The 18076-nt window shown below is 52.9% G+C and overlaps 8 protein-coding genes across 8 annotated transcripts; 6 read left to right on the forward strand and 2 right to left on the reverse strand.

The window, feature by feature from the left end:
• Positions 1 to 2767: 2767 nt before the first annotated feature.
• On the forward strand, positions 2768 to 5392 carry BDV17DRAFT_63287 (C2H2 zinc finger protein). The gene is made up of 2 exons (XM_073764870.1): positions 2768 to 2860; positions 3071 to 5392. Exon 2 carries the CDS (start codon positions 3124 to 3126, stop codon positions 5029 to 5031), a length of 1908 nt encoding a protein of 635 aa, XP_073620452.1. The 5' UTR covers positions 2768 to 2860; positions 3071 to 3123; the 3' UTR covers positions 5032 to 5392.
• A 551-nt stretch (positions 5393 to 5943) lies between these two features.
• Positions 5944 to 9074, forward strand: BDV17DRAFT_63481 (putative alpha,alpha-trehalose phosphate synthase subunit TPS3). Its single transcript, XM_073764874.1, has 3 exons — positions 5944 to 6149; positions 6202 to 8900; positions 8953 to 9074. Exons 1-3 carry the CDS (start codon positions 6127 to 6129, stop codon positions 9015 to 9017), a joined length of 2787 nt encoding a protein of 928 aa, XP_073620453.1. The 5' UTR covers positions 5944 to 6126; the 3' UTR covers positions 9018 to 9074.
• Positions 9075 to 9528: 454 nt separating this feature from the next.
• On the forward strand, positions 9529 to 10219 carry BDV17DRAFT_63462 (uncharacterized protein). The gene is made up of 2 exons (XM_073764872.1): positions 9529 to 9752; positions 9802 to 10219. Exons 1-2 carry the CDS (start codon positions 9672 to 9674, stop codon positions 10072 to 10074), a joined length of 354 nt encoding a protein of 117 aa, XP_073620454.1. The 5' UTR covers positions 9529 to 9671; the 3' UTR covers positions 10075 to 10219.
• A 1363-nt stretch (positions 10220 to 11582) lies between these two features.
• BDV17DRAFT_63631 (thioesterase family protein) lies at positions 11583 to 13053 on the forward strand. The gene is made up of 2 exons (XM_073764876.1): positions 11583 to 11934; positions 11999 to 13053. Exons 1-2 carry the CDS (start codon positions 11823 to 11825, stop codon positions 12928 to 12930), a joined length of 1044 nt encoding a protein of 347 aa, XP_073620455.1. The 5' UTR covers positions 11583 to 11822; the 3' UTR covers positions 12931 to 13053.
• Positions 12969 to 14306, reverse strand: BDV17DRAFT_63466 (PaaI family thioesterase). Its single transcript, XM_073764873.1, has one exon. The coding sequence runs from the start codon at positions 13832 to 13834 to the stop codon at positions 13007 to 13009; it is 828 nt and encodes a 275-aa protein (XP_073620456.1). The 5' UTR covers positions 13835 to 14306; the 3' UTR covers positions 12969 to 13006.
• BDV17DRAFT_63295 (uncharacterized protein) lies at positions 14047 to 15290 on the forward strand. Its single transcript, XM_073764871.1, has 3 exons — positions 14047 to 14373; positions 14425 to 14501; positions 14552 to 15290. The coding sequence occupies exons 1-3, from the start codon at positions 14259 to 14261 to the stop codon at positions 14945 to 14947; spliced, it is 588 nt and encodes a 195-aa protein (XP_073620457.1). The 5' UTR covers positions 14047 to 14258; the 3' UTR covers positions 14948 to 15290.
• On the forward strand, positions 15132 to 16748 carry BDV17DRAFT_63571 (PCI domain protein). The gene is made up of 2 exons (XM_073764875.1): positions 15132 to 15516; positions 15574 to 16748. Exons 1-2 carry the CDS (start codon positions 15270 to 15272, stop codon positions 16701 to 16703), a joined length of 1377 nt encoding a protein of 458 aa, XP_073620458.1. The 5' UTR covers positions 15132 to 15269; the 3' UTR covers positions 16704 to 16748.
• Position 16749: 1 nt separating this feature from the next.
• Positions 16750 to 17913, reverse strand: ura6 (uridylate kinase ura6). Its single transcript, XM_073764868.1, has one exon. The coding sequence runs from the start codon at positions 17542 to 17544 to the stop codon at positions 16900 to 16902; it is 645 nt and encodes a 214-aa protein (XP_073620459.1). The 5' UTR covers positions 17545 to 17913; the 3' UTR covers positions 16750 to 16899.
• Between the last annotated feature and the right edge of the window lie 163 nt (positions 17914 to 18076).

An 18076-nucleotide genomic window follows, 5' to 3' on the forward strand; every position in this document is an offset into this window, starting at 1 on the left:
ACGCAAACCCACCTAGTGCCTATGTGGTTCGCTGAAGATGAGAGACAGGGTCTGACCATGGCCACTACCGCAGATCTAATCAAAATGCCAATGGCGCTCATATTCGGCCTTTCCTCATCAGTCTTGGCTACCTGCTGTAACATCTGGTTTCTGATGCCACGGGCGACGTGACACTCCGCACCGTTCATGCTCAACGAATCAGTTGTCCGGTCACCTATGGTCCATTTTCTCCTTGGAACCCGTGAAAATGTTGATCCCTGCTACTGCGCGATCGCCGGCCAGCTTTATGCGCTCGATGCCTCCTTCCGAGAGGTCGATGGGGTGCGGGATGTCATTGTTAACGGCAGGTAAGCCCGTCAGGTGTCCTTCGAATCGACTAGCAGCAAGAACTTTGAAATGCGCCTCGTCGTATGTCAACGTGCGATGGATAAAAGATATCATTCCGCGCGCCGCGGTACTTCGGAACTCCATTGAACAAGTCTGGTTTTTGGCATGTATGAGTTTCCGCCATCTGATGGACAGATTATGCATGCCATACTTGTGCTGGCCGCGGATATCTCGCCCGGAGAAATTCCAGTCAGTTTCGGCAGCGGTATCCGGTCCAATTTTCCCTCAAGCCCTCCCGGGGCAGGAAGCCTGGGTATGGCATGTCGTTAAGGGACAAAATATGGCGCAATTGCAGACAATGAAGCCTATGATATCTCCGGGATTCTTCGGGTCTATGAAAGTGTTGTTGTGGTGCAAACCATATGCCGGAGACGCGGTTTGGTGATGGTCATCGCTTTGAAGACCTATGAAAGCAGTAAGCACTTGGAGTTTCTGGGACAGTAGAACTGCCTCCATCTTGACCTGATGGCGAATTCAGCTCCAACCGGCTTTTGTGCCTGCACACATGTTCCATGCGTAGATACGAGTCACGGGCCCAAGAACGTTGAATGCAGACATTACACACTCATAATCGTAAGAAAGTACCTTACAATGTCTATAGTAGCGACTTCATTTGCAATACTGAAGTGTGGAATAACGCTTTGACTGAGGCAGACCATGACGCTCATCTATGGCACTAGCTTCAAGGATGCGTATCAGAGTTGTCGGTTCCGAGTATGCTCGTCTTTGTTCGAGTGCTGTCTGTGGATGACTCCCATGTACGGAGTACAGAAACAATAGCCAAGCATGAGTAGCACTGCGTAGTACCTGGTAATCTGTGGCACCTGGTACGTAGCGTCAACGTCCGTGGTAGCGTCGCGGAGTCGAGCCGAGACACAGCCTTCAACGCCCTGCTCAGCCACCTTCGTGCAGGACCGCATAAGCGGCCACAACCAGGGTTCCAACATCAAACACTGCCTCATTCTTCTTTCTCTTTTTCTTGAATCTGATCGCCAGTTGGCTCTTGTTGTATCTCTTGTAAGAACCTGGTCTGGGGTGACCGGTGGCTTCCGTCTCCTCGGCCAGTTGGTGGGTGCCCTGAGTGTCCGTGATATTTGTGCCTACATACCAGAGGACTCTCCCTGGAGGTAGGTTAATATTCAACTTGAACCAGGGCTATGCATTTACATTAGAAACACCTGTCATTTGCCTGGAAGCGCTTCCAAGTTTTCAGTCCGCGCGAGGAGTTGAGGTTTCATGGCGACTAAGCTGGAGCCTGGACCTTTAGGTAGCTACTTTTAGCTCTCCAGAATGTAACAGTACCATGTCCAGTTCACAGCGATGTCGAACGTTGTCGACGATCTACGCTCAAGACCTGAAACTCGAAAAGCTTCTCTACAGAGTAGCCACAGCTCAAAACGACCTTGAGAGGGCGGTTGCTATTCTTGTCCAGGCGCATCGCCTCCAGCTTGCGCCTCCTTTGGTTCCTGGGCTGTGTATATCCAGAGAGGCTGTACCGTATTTTACACGGGGCGGCGGGCTGGTGACGGCTCTGACAGCGCCGAATCGTGCAGAGCCGCGTGTAATCGCGTCATGATGCGTATCTTACGGGGCAATCTCCAGCCACTTTCTTTCCTCGTGTCTCGTCCATCGTCACTTCTCCCTCTCCTCTCCTCTTTGCTTCCCGCATATGCGCTTGATTGGGAGTCTGTCCTCTGCTGTCTCCAATCCCACTGAGAACTTTCACGATACATCGCATTCATTTTACTTTTCTCTGCCTCTCCACATACCCCGTCTTCCCCTCCTTGCCTTTGCGCCGTTCAGAAACGCCCAGCTGCAAACTACCCGACGCAGACCCATCCTGCCTCGACCCAAACAGCCCGTTCCGTTCTTCAGCCTTGAACTGCTCCTCTTGCATTGGATTGTCAATCCATGCCTCGCAGCTCTCCAGTCCCAATTACTGTCCATCCACTCGCGTCTTTTGTTCCCTTCGGAATACCGTAAATTTCCCTTTCCTGTCTTGTACTCCAGTTCCTCCCGCGGGCTTCCTGTTTGACCTCAGGCACGCATTGCCGTCCCTGTCAACAGAGTTCCTCCAGTCTCTATTTGCATCTCGCTCTACGTCAAATACTTTGAGCTCCACCAGCAACCTGCTTACTTACCTGTTGACCGGGGTCCAGAGACGGAGAATTGCAGGACTGTGCCTGTATATATCGCTCGTCGCAGCTTCCGCCCTGCTGTGCAGCCTAGCTGAGCATCCCGATCTCGCCGCGCATCCGCCACGATATCTGAAACCTTTCACCCGATGGGTTGAACCCACAATACGCTCTGATCGAGTGGAGAGAAAAGCATTTCGATCCTGTGACGAGGCTGATCCGCTATTTTTACTCTTCCACAAGCCTTAAGGCCCATCCTCTGTTCCTGAGTCGAATTGTCTGACCAGACGCTGTGAAGGCTGGACACCCTGGTCAGCTTGCGCCACACTCGGGTTTTGGTGAGCGCCCCACGCGACAACAGCGCCTCTCTGAGGCATCTCCTCCTCCCTTGCCTTCATTGACACATTTGATTCGAGTTTCTTTCTTGTGCTTTAATGGTCCGTTCTACTCAAAAGCGGCTTCAAGTCAATGTGCCCTGAACCCGTCTCAATACCATCTCCATTCTCGCCGAGATCTTCATCCCGCTAACATGATCTCTACTCGTCTAGCTCCTTCACTTCATCGTTCAACGTATCAGAGTAGCGTTGTAGATCCGTTACCCATGGCCGCATTGATGCAATCGAACAACGAGCCCGTCGCGATCTCCAACGCCTTACCTGCCTCGTCGAATCCCACTGCCTCGAGTTCCCCGGACTCCGTTGCCTTTCTCAAACAAGCCAAACCTGACTCGACTCTCACCTCTATTGCTAGCGCAGGGTTGAACGTTACGCGATCAAAAGACTCCTTACCCGCGATGTCCACGACACAAAACTCTAGCTCCACGGAACGGCCACTGGAGCCTATCAGAGAGGCGGACCAGAACAGCTCGCAAGTAGCGCGGGAAGCTCTCGGTGCTAGTGAGAAACAACAATCTAGCTCAGTCAGCGACTCGTTAGCTATGCACTCCGATCAGATGCAGGTGGACCATCATACTGCGCCGGGAGAAGCAGGCGAGGCGGTCTTTAACTCAGCTGAAAACGGCACATCGTTGATGAACTCCTCGACTGTAGCTAGTCCTGGCCCTATTGAAGATTCCGTCTCTCAAGATGGCGACCAGCCACGTCACCGGGATGACAGCGACTTGCATCAAAACAACAGTAACAAGGCTTTCTCGTACCCCATGCCTACCGGTGGCTTCAACGACCCGCGACGAGGTCTCAGCTTACCAAGCTCCGGCCTCAATAAAGCTAGACAGCGGTCTCCGTCGGCCAAGAAACATCGTTGTCCATACTGTCAAACTGAATTCACCAGACATCATAACCTTAAGAGCCATTTGCTCACGCATAGCCAAGAGAAACCGTTCGTATGCACAACCTGCCAATCGCGCTTTCGACGACTTCATGATCTTAAACGACATCAGAAGCTTCATACTGGCGAAAGACCCCACATTTGTCCAAAGTGCGGACGCAGATTTGCTCGCGGTGATGCTCTTGCGCGCCATAACAAAGGCCAAGGTGGCTGCGCTGGGCGAAGAGCAAGCATGGGAAGCTATGCGGCCGAAGACGAGTATGGTGATGCTGCAGCTGCAGGCGCTGAAGATGCCATGGACGGCCTTGTCTACGCCGAACCGGAACGCATGGACGAGGAAGATGAACGCCGCTACAATATGCCTAGTATTCAGAAACACGATATCCCCACAGACACTATCGCACGCTCCAACAGTGTGAGCAGCTATCAAGCGCGTCAATCGAGCACATACCCCCCGATCGCAGCGAATAGACCGTCCCCCGGCGGACTGTTCCCTCCTCCAACAAGCCATGGCGGCTCCAGTGGTTCCCCTTCTCCCATATCTCAGTCCGGCAATATCACATTTCCTCCTGCAAACCAATCCTCCGGCCCCTCGGGCTTTGCGCCTCCAGCTATGACAGAAAGCCCAAGACCGCTCTCGCCAAATGCTCTATCTTCTCACCAGATCGGCCATGGGCCTGAAAATAGTCTACAACTTCATCATCGTGCTCACTCTCCTGGCATCTCACGCCCGTTCGCGCAGCAGCCATATCGCGCACCACCTTCTGCGTCATCTGCATCAGGTTTGGGTCTTCCGCCACCTCAGCCTGGGATGCCTCAACTTCCTCCACCACCTGGGCTAAATTCATCGGAGCCTCGCTTTTCTCTGCACTCCCAGAGCTCCGTACAAAACCCTGCGGCTGCCGCTAAACATACGCCGTCGCATAGTCACTCGAGTAATCACGGTGGTCCATTGTCCACTAAGTCGATTCCCGAAACAGTGTCGACCAACAATGTTCACACCTCACAAGATCCGAGTCTTTTTGAGCAGCAACGCGATCAAAATGAAAAGCTCTGGGAGTACATCCGTGCAGTCCACGAAGAACTCAGCGGACTCAGATCGGAGGTAGCTACTCTCAGGGCGCAGGTGGCTTCGTCCAATGTGAATGCATTGACTACACCTGGTGCCGGTGTCACGCAGCCCTCGATTGAGGCAGGTTCCGCGAGTGCGGTGCAACGGTGAAACTTTCATTGCGCTTCTTCCCTTCCCTTTCTTCCAACCCTACCGCACTTCGCGATTAGGTAGTCTTCTTGTGGATCAATCGTGACCTAATACGTTTCCTGATCGCCACTGCCACTTCTGACGCCATGATATCCTTCCGATATGTGTTCTTTACTTTGATGCCATTGATGACACGATTGTATTGTCCAAGGGCGGGCTTTCTTTTTACTTGTTATTCTGACTGGGGTTTTAGCACTTACTTACTAGTCCATACTGGGCATTCTGGGAGAGTTGTCTTTTCTTGCTTCTACTTTTATACCAAGGATATATGCGCGCGTATCAATGCCTGTATGGTGTATATTGAATCCTGTTTCTATATATCTAGCGACTATGATATCATTCTCATCTCTGGCTACGTTGATCCTCACCGCAATCCTCTGCATAGCCCTGTTTTAGGCTGGAGCGAGGAGTTGGGAGCAAAATTGGTTGTTTGTACTTGGCAACCTCTGGCAGTGCAGCCGTGATAAGCCGGGTTCTAGCAATTTCGGTCAAAGGTCTAGAACCAAGATGAGAGGTTGAAGGTACATTGACTAATATCAGGAAGGGTCTAGAAATGACAAGAAGTGAAGAAAAATCAAGAAATGAATTTAGCAGTAGCTTGGCCGAGGAAGCGCTGTCAAGAAACGGGAACCTGACGTGGCGGGAGAGCGATAAAGGTTCTGTAATCGTTAGTGACCGAGTTAATGACATCCTTGAGCATTAGTAGTACTACTAGCCCACCACCACGCGGTCGGTACTCGTGCTCCTGCTGGATACTTTTTATGCTCCGCTGGTACCATCTTCGAATCCCATTCACGGGTTCTCTCCCGAGCAGGATTAAAGAACGTGAGGGAAGTTGGTCCAGCTTGGCTGGAATGGATCCAGGTTCTCAGCCCAGTGGGCTGGACGCTTCAATGACGTATCAATGAGTCCTGACACTTCACGCAAAAAATAACAGTGTCTTCCCTTTATCCCTTCACGATCTTCCCTGTTCATTTCTTTCGCAAAGAGACTCGATCTCTACCTAACGCCTGCTCCTCCGGCCCTCCCCTCTATTCTTAATTGCGCATTCTCACAATGACGGTTTACATAGCTTCCTTGTAACTCCCCCGCACGCTGACATCCCTCGTTTCCGCTTGCTAATGCAGATAGATTTCTTCCCTATACAGTCAGCTTTCGTCCCCCAGAGTCTGCCCAAGCCCCTCTCGCAAAGACTCTGCCTCAAAAGCAGGTTCCTGACTCCGTGGCAGCCGCACCAACCCCTGCGGTTAGCTTGTTTGAGAAGCAAAATGAGGCTCCCAATGTTGGTCTCACTCCGGGCGCGACTACAGACCATGAAAGCATTTTCACTGCCAACCTAAGGAAGGCTGACAAGAACCAGTCCGAATACCCATTCCCTACGCCGGGTAGTCCCTACAACTATGAACATTTGACAGAAAGTGAAGCCCACTCGCCCGCATGGGGTGTCAGAACCGCGCTGAACCAGCCCAAGCCGCAGTCGGCGTTTTTGGCTTCGCCTTCTATCCTCAGACACCAAGAGCCATTTTCTGGAGATAAATTAGTGCCCAATGTCGATGGACCCTCATCGCTGCCGCCGAACAAACACTTGAGGAAGCTTTCTTCCCGCTCTGGACGCAAGCCCTCGTTTTCTGAGACCGAATGGAAAATTACAACGGCGGAACAGGGCAATGGCGGCTTGCGCAACGCTGTGCGTGCGGCGTCGGAGAGCGGACAGCTGGAAGACAAGGTGTGGGTGGGCACCATGGGCATGCCAACTGATGCCTTGACCGCGTATACGAAGTCGGCGATTGCCGAGAAACTGGAGGGGGAGTATGATTGCCTGCCGGTCGATGTTAATGACAGCGATTTTGACGGCCATTATACCCATTTCTGCAAGACGATTCTCTGGCCCGTCTTCCACTACCAGATCCCCGACAACCCAAAGAGTAAAGCCTACGAAGACCACTCATGGGTCTATTACGTCAAGCTCAACCAGGCCTTTGCGGACCGGATCGCCCAAAACTGGAGGCGCGGAGATACAATCTGGGTCCAAGACTACCACCTGCTCCTTGTCCCAGCCATGCTACGTAAACTCCTTCCAGACGCACAGATCGGATTCTTCCTTCACGTTGCTTTCCCATCTTCAGAGGTATTCCGGTGCCTTGCGCCCCGCAAGGAGCTTCTCGAGGGTATGCTTGGGGCGAACCTCGTGGGCTTCCAGACGGATGAATATTGCCGGCACTTCCTGCAGACTTGCAGTCGAATTCTCAGTGTCGAGGCTACAAATGACGGGCTGCAGCTGGAGGATCGCTTTGTGAACGTGGCCAAGTTCCCGATCGGCATCGATCCGCTCTCATGGGATAAGCGCCGCAAAGCAGCAGATGTCGAGCAGTGGATCAAAACAATTTCCGACCGATATGCTGGAAAAAGGTTGATCGTAGCTCGTGACAAGATCGACCAAGTGCGCGGCATCCGCCAAAAGTTATTGAGCTATGAGCTCTTCCTCAACACCCACCCTGAATGGCGCGAAAAGGTTGTCTTGATCCAGGTGGCTACCAGTACGACAGAGCAGCCGGAGCTGGAGGCCATGATCTCTGACATTGTTATGCGCATCAACTCTACACATTCCACGCTCGCGCACCAGCCTTTGGTGTTCTTGAAGCAAGATCTTGCCTTTCCGCAGTACCTCGCTTTGATTTCAGTGGCAGACGCGATGATGATCACCAGTCTACGTGAGGGTATGAACTTAACGAGTCACGAATTTGTTTATTGTCAGGATGGGAAGTACGGATCCCAGAAATGCGGGTCATTGATTCTTAGTGAATTCACTGGAAGTGCGTCAGTGTTTGGTAATCATGCGCTACTCGTCAACCCTTGGGATTATCACCAGTGCGCAAATGCCATCCACACGGCGCTCACGCGCAGCGAAGGCGAACGCCAGCGGGTGTGGCAGCAGCTCCATCAGGCGGTGCTTCAGAACTCAACCTCCAACTGGGTCAAGTCGTTCAGTGAGACATTGAGCCGTGTCTGGCATGAGCAATCGTCCCGCGAGATCATGGCTGTTCCTCGGCTCTCGATAAACAAACTCGAAGAAAAGTATCGACAGGCGAAACGACGGCTTATAATTTTGGATTATGAGGGCACATTGGCATCTTGGGGATCTCCACGAAGCATCATCGTCACCACGCCACAGCGGGCCATCACAACGCTGGCGGACCTGACTGAGGACCCGAAGAACGTGGTCTACGTTATGAGCGCACGAATGCCTGAAGAGCTGGAACGCCTATTCCGAATGGTATCTGGGCTAGGTCTAATTGCAGAAAACGGATGCTTTGTCCGCGAGCCATGCTCGGAGACGTGGTCAAAGTTGACGAACTCGGCGCAGACCGAAGCCTGGAGGACAGCGGTGAAGCAGATTCTCGAGTACTACCAGCAGCGCGCGGAAGGAAGCTGGATTGAACAGCGACACTGCTCGCTCGTCTTCCATTACGAAGCGGCAGAAGACCACCCAGCGGCGTGCCGTCTGGCGTCAGAGTGCGCAGACCACATCAACGATGCTTGCGCGAACCAAGGCGTGCACGCTATCCTGGTTGATGGGGTACTGGTCGTCGAAACAACAAGTACGAACAAGGCGTCTGCGGCGGAAGTAGCCTGGCGGACTTGCCTCAAGCACCCAGAGGGCGCAGGTAAACCAGACTTCTTGCTCGCCATTGGCGACAGCCGTGAGGACGAGCCGGTCTTCCGCTGGGCAAACAAGCTACAGGGTGCGCACGCGGTTCCCTATGCGATGACAGTTACGCTGGGGTCGAGAAGCACCGAAGCGCGAGCCACTCTAACACAGGGAGTTGCCGGTATGTCGTTTGACTTTAGTTAATGTCTTGGTCATCTGCTAACGAAATATAGGAGTTTTGACATCACTAGAAAGACTGGCGAAAACGTCGTTGCTTGACCAAGGCGTTTCAACGTAGACGGTATAGAAACCACCGTACGAACCTAGACGTATCCTTGAGGGCATCCTTATGTATTTTTTCGGGTATCTATTAGAATTGAAATATACGATTGAGTGCACCAACCCGCAGAATCACTTCCTTGCGAATCTAAACGCTGGGCTTCTATTCTTGAAGCTCTCCGTGGGCGATGATTGGAAACTGAATGAGCTGATTGCCCTATCAGTAACGAGAATCATTATTCCTTCAGCTTGCGCCCATTGCATGACTCTCAAAACTGTCACACCACAGAAAGTCTGTTGCGCCTGGACTTGACTCATCTCCTGGGACTTCGATTGTTGGCCTTCTTTGTCCTCAGCCGATGACTCTAACTGGTAGTCTTTCGCCATGGTTTACTTCTCATCACCCTGTCGCTTGAGTTTCTCCTCACATTAGTTCTAGATTTTCTCAGGGTCTTCAGCCATGATGAATTTCCAGTCGGATGAAGTTATGCGCACTCTAACATCCATTTTGGAAATCTTCAATTTAGGAGAAGATGCCGCACTGGTAAATCCGTCCTCCTCCATCAACCCTCTCCATCTCTATCGCACGTATCTTGCAAAACCTCTCGCTCCCATTGCGGCGCAGATGTCTCTATTATCTACTCTGCTATTCAGAGTACTCAGGTATCTGTGAATGGGGATCTTGCTCTTCCTGTGGCTGCTCTGTCTAAAGGGGCAGAACCCAAACGACATTGCTCAAAACATCCAGGACAAGGTGAGCAGAGTTTCTTGCCATTTTGCCTTCTTGCACTAAATCTCTCTAGTTCCTTGAAAGAACTTTGATTAAAAGCTGTGTTGCTCAAGGTCCACACATCCAATTCTTCTTTGCACCCGAACCACTCGCTCAAATCATCCTCCCTACAATTTTAGAAGAGACACATCGCTATGGATCCAATTATACCCTCGACCTTTGCAGCCAAGAAGATCCCAGCCAGGGGCGCAAGAAGATAATAGGTGGAATCCTGCTCCCCAAACATCGCAAAACCATTTCATGCGGGCCATTTGCGGAGCACTATAATCGGCGGCTTCTTGGCTAATCTCTACGAGCAAGGTGGCTGGAAAGTCAACCGAATGAATTATATGGGCGACTGGGGCAAACAGTATAGTGTTTTAGGAGTTGGTTTTGCTGAGTTCGGCAGTCAAGAGGCCCTAGAGCGTGATCCAGCCGGACACCTTCTGACGTCTATGTGAAGATTAGTGCGATCGGGGGAGCAGAACAAGAAGAGATCAAGGCTGTGCGCGAGAACATAGCCACCAAGGCTGCACAAGGCTTATATACAAATGATCTTGGAAAAGAGGTAGCGGAGCGCCAGGCCAAATGCGTTCATGAACGAGCAAGACAGTACTTCAAGCGATTATCGGATGGGGATAGCGAGGCCAGCAACTTGTGGAAGAAGTTTCGGGTCCTCAGTATCGTCAAGTATAAAGAGACCTTCTTCCGGCTCAACTCCAATTACGATGTCTATGCCGGCGAATCGTAGATCAGATGAAAGCATGAAACTCGGCGCAAGACTCATACAGCAACATGGGATATCCGAGGAATCTGACGGCGCCGTCCTCGTCGATCTCACCAGGTACTCCAGGAAACTAGGCAAAGCTATTGTCCGGAAGAAGGACGGTACAAGCATCTACATGACCCGCGACATCGGGGCAGTCTTGAAAAGAGAAGAGGAGTATCACTTTGGTAAAATGATATACGCCATTTCGTCACAACAGGACCTGCACATGGTGCAGCTGATCCAAATCATTGAGCTTATTGGAAGGAAATACCTCGCTGATGAACTTGAGCATATCAACTTTGGACTCGTGCATGGGATGAGTACTCGAAGGGACCGTCAAGTTTCTTGACGATATCCTCCGCGATGCGGCGGACAAGATGCATGAGGTTATGGGAGCCAACGAAGCCAAGTATCAGCAGGTCGAGGATCCTGAGAAAATAGCCGACGTTCTTGGTATTTCTGCGGTTCTGATGCAGGATATGAACTCCAAGAGATGATGATTCCGGAGGCGTCCCTTTCACAGATCTGGGCTCCCAACTGACTGGACAAACATCAGAATCAATGGCTACACCTTCGACATGGACCGAATGACCTCCTTTGAGGGCGACACAGGTCTCTACCTCCAATACTCGCATGCCCGAATATGCTCGATGATTCGAAAAGCCACCATCGCACCGGAAATTCTACGTCAGACGAACCACGAAAAGCACGCAACAGACATCGTAGTCAAACTAGCCCAATGGCCGGAGATCTTCCAAACGACCTATAAAACCCGCGAGCCTGTCACAGTCCTCACGCATCTGTGGAAGCTGACGCATGCAGTCAATATAGCTATGATCACTTGAATGTTCTTAAGACTGAGCCGGAAGTGAAGCTGGCACGCCTTGCTCTGGCGCATGGCGGGTTTCGAATGCGATGCGTCTTTTAGGGCTGACGCCGGTTGAGAGATGAGATTATCCACATCGTTCCGTCAGAACAACATGGACATATTTACTGATGCTGCTTAGGATGTAAATATTCAGATTCTGTGTCTCATTTGGTTTTGATAGGAATATAACTTCTTTTGGTTGCTAAATAGCCATTTGTAGGTGTAAACTGGGGCCGGCTCTATAAGTGACCAAGTAGTGAACCAAAGCTCGGCAACAGACGAGCCGAGGTCTGCCAGTTCCGATAAGATCAAGGGCCTTGAATTAAAGAACCCCCTGCTCCTCAACTTCCCGGTGCCATTTTCCCTTGACAACTGTCAACTGCCCCGTGTTTACTCTCTGCCCTAACATTCCCTCAAAATGGCCTCCGACCCGGCGCACGGCGCCAAATTCGAAGAGGCCGTCAGAGTCACCCCCCTGGGCCCCAACCGCTACTCCGCATTTCTCCAAAACGACTTCTGCATCGGCACAGGTATCCAAGCCCCTTCCATCTTCTCACAAGTTTGCCCACATACTAACAACATGAACGGGGATAGTCCCCCATGGCGGCTACACAAGCGCAATCCTCTACCGCCTCGCGCTGGTACATTTCGCAACCGCGCACGCAGACCTCTACAACCGCGAGCCCGCGACGCCGATCTCAATGCACCTGACCTTTCTCCGACGTACCGCCGCAGGGCCCGCGACACTCCGGGTAACAGATATGAAGCTGGGGAAGAGAACGAGCTCGATCCATGTTGAGCTCTTACAACGGAAGGACGCTTCCCCGTCGCAGTCCCAGTCGTCACAAGCACACGGCGACGAAAAAGATATGGAGGTGAAAGTCGGCGGGTATATCACCGTTAGCCCGGAGAGCGCGGAGGTAGGTGTCTCGTCCAAGACAGAGTGGGAGCTTCACCCGGAGCCCGTATCGGGGAGTGGCGCCGGCGGGGTCGTGAATCTGCATCGGCTAGGAGAGATCGGGCGCGATCTTGCATGGGCGAAATTCGACGCGCCGTTCAGCGAGTTTCGGAAAGCGAGTACACAGGTCGAGCTCTACGGGATCGATCCCTTAAAGAGGAAGCGTAAGAATGGGATCGTCGATCAGTGGGCGCGATTACGGCCTTCTGGGCAGGTTACACGGTGGAGTAATGAGGGCGTGGTCTTTCTCACGGATATGTTCCCCATGGCGCTGGATGGGTTCGATACTATGGCTTCCGGGGCGGAGGACGGGAATGGTGGAGGCCCGACGGCGCAGTACTGGTTTCCGACTGTGACGTTGAGTATTGACCTTAAGAAGCGGTTGCCGCGGGCGGGAGAGGAGTGGCTGTATAGTCGGGTTGTGACGAGGGAGGTGCGCGATGGGCGGACGGATCTGGATGTTACGATTCTGGATGAGAAAGGGGAGGTTGTGGCGTTGAGTACGCAGATTGGACTGGTGGTGAGTGCGAGTCGCAATATTGGGAAGCGGACGCAGGCGAAGATTTAGAGACTCATATATTCTACACTCTATATACTCTATAGATCTATCGTACAGGAACAAATATGCACAGATGAAACATCCACTATAAATTACTCTTCACCCCCAGCGTCAACAGCCAGAACGCCATTGCATCAACCATGATTTGTCCTTGCTGGACAATCTGCGCCTTGACCCAGACCTTTTTCCCCTGCTTCGCAAGCACCTGCACCCTAACCTCAACAGTCCCGGGCACCGAAACGGCCTTCTTATACCTTACATCCAATTGCGCGGTGAACATCTTGGACCGAATCCGGAGAGGAGCGGGCGCCGAGGCAGCGGTAGCACCAGCAGCAGCAGCAGCAACCGACTCCCCCGCCTCCGGCGCATAAAGTGTAACACCCAAGCTCATGGCCTCATCAATCAAGGTCGCAAGGACACCCCCATGCGCGGTCCCCGGGTGCCCGCAGACCCCCGGCTCCGCAAGCTGCAGAAGCATGATAAGATCGGCGCCAGGAACGGCGATGAGCTGCGGGGGAGCAGTTGGGGATGACCATGCCGGTGGCTGGGAGGGAAGAACAGCTTGTAGGAATTGGCTCTTGAAGGTGTGCACGGAGGGGATTGTGCTGGGGGTAGAGAGGGTTGAGGCGAAGAAGCCGTCTTCGCCGGTGGCTGGTTTTGGGTGGCGGGAGTAAGTTGGAATTGGGATGTAGCCGGAGGCAAGATAGTGGGAGTCAGGTTTATTATTGTCTGACTCGGCGCCAGCAGGGGTGTGATTGGTGGAGGGATTGGCCATTTCCAGGTTCTTTTCTTTCTCTGTCTCTTGGTCCTTGATCTTGATTATATTGATTGGTTTTCGCTGCTCGTGCCCGTGGCATGCAATTTGCTTCTTTGTTTGAACTTGGAATGTTGAGGGCGCTCGGTGTTTGAGCATCGCGCTGAAGGAAAGAAATGGAGACTCTGCAGTGGAGAACCTCGGCTACCGGACGACTGAACGAGTGCGACAAGTTCCTCTGCTAAGAATCCATGTTTGTATAGACTTTCTTATCTGGCTCTGTGAAATATCTGCAGTTGGTCACCGTTACTAGGCCCCTGCTAGCTGCATGACTGCGTGAATTTAGTAGTTTAATGTAGCACTAGCTTGTTTACTCCCAGTCGGATGCCGTGCCTTCCTTGGATTCCTTGAATCTCATTCTCAGCAGTATTTATTACTTGTTTACCCCTTGGTCGCCTCCATTCTGTTCCTGTTCCTGTTCCTGCTTCTTCTCTGCTTCCCATACAAATCTTTCTGCAGGCAGAAATATAATAATACTTACCCTCTTACGATTACGATCAGTTATACCCATTACCTGCCCAAGATGGTCTACTCTGCGCTCCTCCTCTCTCTCGGCCTGGCTGCCCCCATTGTAGCCCAGTCGAACTACACCTTCCCCGCTGGCTTCGATATCAACCAGGTTGAGCTAACTACTCGGTGTATGTTCTACAGCTCATTTTCAAATCAGGGCCCCTGTTAACATCCTCCAGCGAGCTGGTGTCGCGGGCAGCTCAACAACTGCCCCAAGATTTGCGGTGGCTCTACCAAGGTTAACCGTTGTGAGGCCGTAAGTTTCCAGAGAATCGCAAACTTTTTTCATGATCGCTGACCGCGTAGGACACCCTTGATTTCACCTGCACCTGCTCCAACGGCACCGACGCCGACGTATCGCTCTACGCGGACACCGTTCCTTTCTACGTCTGCCAGGAGGAGTACAAGCAGTGCATTGATCAGTCCAGCACCCAGGACGGCGACCAAATCTGCACTGACGGCCTGGACCAGTGCGGTAGCCTCAATGCCTCTGCTCCCACTACCACTTCGTCCACTTCGTCTTCCTCGGAACCTACCTCCACTGAGACCAGCGCCTCCACCAGCGACAACAGCGACATTGAGCCGACTGCGACGGACACGGCCGATGAGGACACCCCGACCGATGCGGCGGTTCAGCTGATGCAGAACTATGGGTTGGCTGGGTTTGCGACCGTGGTCGTCGCCGCTTTCTCGCTGCTGTAGATACTGAAACGAGTAGATGATGTTGTGCCGGCTTGAAGCTGGACATGAGGGGATGAATATTGGGGATTGAGCATGACGATGATAATGAGCGTATAATAATACTTATCGACTGTCATAAGCATCAAGCTTTTTTTTTTTAAGGTGTAAGATCATAAGATTCAAAGTATAGTGTAGATCGCGATTGCTAGAGGCAGCGGCTGGCTCAGTGCAGAGTGCCAAGAATCGATCCCACAGAAATTTCTCCACCGCCAAAATCAAACAATCTCAACTTGGCCGACTTCGACTTCGACATCCTCTCTCCCTTTCCACCACTCAACTCGCCATGCCCGCTCCGTCAACCACCCTCTTGATTGAGGGCTCGTTCTCCGAACTCGCCGAGGAGTTCGCTGCCTACCTCGACGCCCTCAACAAGCCCGACGACACCACCTTCCAGACCGAGCTCGCCCCGCTGCTACAGCCCCTCCGCGAGCAGGAACAGAATGATACCCAAATTGATCAGAGCAAGAGGGATGAGGTGCTGAAGAAGTTGGTCTCGGCAGCCGCTGTGCTCAACACGGCGTCGGAGAAGGGTGCGCTCTGTGACCACCGGCGGAGTTGGAGATAGTGTATACTGATATTCGAAACAGAAATCACGCCTGCGTACAACCTCCTGATCCACCTCGTCCAGCAGGCGTCCGACCCTGACATGTTCCTTTCCCGCATCTGCTCATACCTCGCCAAACCTATCACCTCCTCTCCTCAGTTCGGCGCCTCCCTGTCCATCTCCATCCTGTCCACCATCTTCAACACACTCGCTCCCTCAGACTCCAGCAGATACCATGTCCTCTTGGCTGTCGTTGCCGTCATCCGCCAGGCCGGCTCCGGCGCCACCTTCGATGCTCTTAAGCCCCAGCTGACCGCACAGCTCCCCAGCTGGCGCTCCGCTTGGGAGCTGGACGATGAGGAGGCTCGCCGCCTGCACCTGGCCATCGCCGATGCCGCCCAGGCCGCCGGCGACCTTGACTGGGCTCAGACCCATGTCGTCGAGGCTCTCCAGACTATCCCCCCTGCTGAGGCGTCTTCACAGGCCGCTCGGGATCTGGCCGTTCGCGCTTTGACCTCGGCCCTTACCCACCCGGCCGTCTTCGACTTCACTCCCTTGACCGCCGCCGACGCCGTCCAGGCCTTGCGCTCCAGCGACGCACCCCTCTTCGAGCTGCTCGAGATCTTCACTGCCGACACCCTCGACGCCTATGAGGACTTTATCGCCACCACCCCTGTCGCCAACATCCTCCCCGACAACGCTCTCACCCCCCACGCCGACGCCCTGCAGACCAAGATCCGCCTGCTCACTCTTGCCTCGCTCGCCGCCGCCGCCACAACCACAACCGGTCCTGCCGCGCGCTCTCTGTCATACGAGATGATCGCTACCTCGCTCCGCGTCCCAACAGAGGAAGTCGAAAAGTGGGTCATTGACACCATCCGTGCCGGTCTCGTTGAGGGCAAGCTCTCGCAGCTCAAGTCCGAGTTCCTCGTCCACCGCGCTACCTACCGCGTTTTCGGCGAGAAGCAGTGGGCCGAAGTCCAGGGCCGCCTGATGGTGTGGCGACGGAGCCTCGAGAATGTCCTTGGTGTTATTCGCAGCGAGCGGGAGCGGTTCTTACGAGAGGCAGCGGCTTCGGCGGCCGCTGCTGCTGCGGAGGGGGAGAAGGCTGAGAAGGGGAACAAGGGCCCTGAGCGCCGACGTGCTCCTCAAGAGGTAGCTGCGGCGGAGTAGGAGCAAAATTGACGAGCAAAAATAAATGTAATGACTATTCGAGTTATTGGTTCTAGATCTGAATAAACGAGTTTCTTCAATGCCTGCACATATAAATTTCAATATCAAGTCTACCAATTGATTTTAAATCCACCATCTAACTGCATATAAACAGAAAAAAAAAAAACCAACATAATCTAGCCACCTCTGCAATCAATCAAGCAGAAGGTTTAACCCCCCTCTTCTCAAACCCGTCCTGAATCCTAATATAAACCTCCTCAACCGTCCCCGTCGCCGAAACACTAATAACCTTATCCTGCTTCGCAAACTCATCAACAACAGGCATACTAGTCTCCACAAACGTCCTAAACCGCTTTCGAATACTCTCCGCATTGTCATCATCCCGTCCACTCGTCTCCCCCCTCTTCAAAAGCCTCCCCTCCATAACCTCCTCCGGACAATCCAAGAAAAGCGTAAACTGACTCGGACAAACGGTATCCTCAAAGAAAACAGCCTGATCAAGCTTCCTCGGGAACCCATCGATCAAAAACCGCGCTTTCTTCCCGTTCTTAACAGTGTCGGGGTACTTTGCCAGATGCTCCGCCATCGCATTCGACAAGAGTGCAACGGTGATTTCCATCGGCACAATCTTGCCCTCCGTGATGTAGGTCTTGATCAATTGTCCGTATTCAGACCCTTCCCGGATTTGCTCGCCGCGGAGGAGGTCGCCTGCGGAGAGGTGGACGAAGCCATAGTCGCGCACGAGGTTTGTGGATTGTGTTCCTTTGCCGCTGCCGGGGCCGCCGAGGAGGAAGACGACGGTTACTTCTTCGGGGGAGAAGCGGGGTTTGGAGGAGGACATTTTGAGATAATTGAGTTTGTGAATCGTTCCGAAGGGTTCTGATAAGAATGACTGAATGAATTGGACGGTTGTCGTATTTTGTGGTTGTGAAGTAAGTGGGAGGTGGCGGGGTCAAGTGAATAGCTAGCTAGACCCTCTTAGTCGCGGCTTGACGTTCAGCGGCGCGGGATTTGGCGAGGAGGACGTAGGAGGCCGACCCGATGGCAATGATTGAGAGGAAGGGCAGGATTTTGAAGTTGGAGCGGCTGTACTGCGAGGACGCAGAGGGGTTTGGGTGAGGAGGAGGAGGGGGACGCGAAGAGGTGGAATAGGGGCGGCGGTGGTGGATCGGCATGGGGATTGCGTGGGCAGTCCAGAGGTCGGGAGAGTTGAAACTGAGACTGAGCTCGGTGAAGCTGCAGATACGGAACTCTGGTAATTAATGAATTGAGTTGTGGCTAGTGCTGTATTGATGTTACCGGATTACAGTACATATCTATATGCTATGGGGGTGCAAACACCCTCATTCAGTCTCATGAGAGATGGCAGCTTC

The sequence above is a fragment of the Aspergillus undulatus genome, assembly GCF_047715775.1.
Source record: "Aspergillus undulatus strain CBS 261.88 unplaced genomic scaffold BDV17scaffold_2, whole genome shotgun sequence".
In the NCBI taxonomy this organism is placed as follows: domain Eukaryota; kingdom Fungi; phylum Ascomycota; class Eurotiomycetes; order Eurotiales; family Aspergillaceae; genus Aspergillus; species Aspergillus undulatus.

Coding starts and splice junctions, on each gene's coding strand:
- BDV17DRAFT_63287 (XM_073764870.1), top strand. CDS start 3,124: ATGGCCGCATTGATGCAATCGAACAACGAGCCCGTCGCGATCTCCAAC.
- BDV17DRAFT_63481 (XM_073764874.1), top strand. CDS start 6,127: ATGACGGTTTACATAGCTTCCTT. Junction 6,150..6,201: donor ACGGTTTACATAGCTTCCTT/GTAACTCCCCCG, acceptor TAATGCAGATAG/ATTTCTTCCCTATACAGTCA. Junction 8,901..8,952: donor TCTAACACAGGGAGTTGCCG/GTATGTCGTTTG, acceptor AACGAAATATAG/GAGTTTTGACATCACTAGAA.
- BDV17DRAFT_63462 (XM_073764872.1), top strand. CDS start 9,672: ATGGGGATCTTGCTCTTCCTGTGGCTGCTCTGTCTAAAGGGGCAGAAC. Junction 9,753..9,801: donor CTCAAAACATCCAGGACAAG/GTGAGCAGAGTT, acceptor AAATCTCTCTAG/TTCCTTGAAAGAACTTTGAT.
- BDV17DRAFT_63631 (XM_073764876.1), top strand. CDS start 11,823: ATGGCCTCCGACCCGGCGCACGGCGCCAAATTCGAAGAGGCCGTCAGA. Junction 11,935..11,998: donor CGACTTCTGCATCGGCACAG/GTATCCAAGCCC, acceptor GAACGGGGATAG/TCCCCCATGGCGGCTACACA.
- BDV17DRAFT_63466 (XM_073764873.1), bottom strand. CDS start 13,834: ATGCTCAAACACCGAGCGCCCTCAACATTCCAAGTTCAAACAAAGAAG.
- BDV17DRAFT_63295 (XM_073764871.1), top strand. CDS start 14,259: ATGGTCTACTCTGCGCTCCTCCTCTCTCTCGGCCTGGCTGCCCCCATT. Junction 14,374..14,424: donor GGTTGAGCTAACTACTCGGT/GTATGTTCTACA, acceptor AACATCCTCCAG/CGAGCTGGTGTCGCGGGCAG. Junction 14,502..14,551: donor AGGTTAACCGTTGTGAGGCC/GTAAGTTTCCAG, acceptor CTGACCGCGTAG/GACACCCTTGATTTCACCTG.
- BDV17DRAFT_63571 (XM_073764875.1), top strand. CDS start 15,270: ATGCCCGCTCCGTCAACCACCCTCTTGATTGAGGGCTCGTTCTCCGAA. Junction 15,517..15,573: donor CAACACGGCGTCGGAGAAGG/GTGCGCTCTGTG, acceptor TATTCGAAACAG/AAATCACGCCTGCGTACAAC.
- ura6 (XM_073764868.1), bottom strand. CDS start 17,544: ATGTCCTCCTCCAAACCCCGCTTCTCCCCCGAAGAAGTAACCGTCGTC.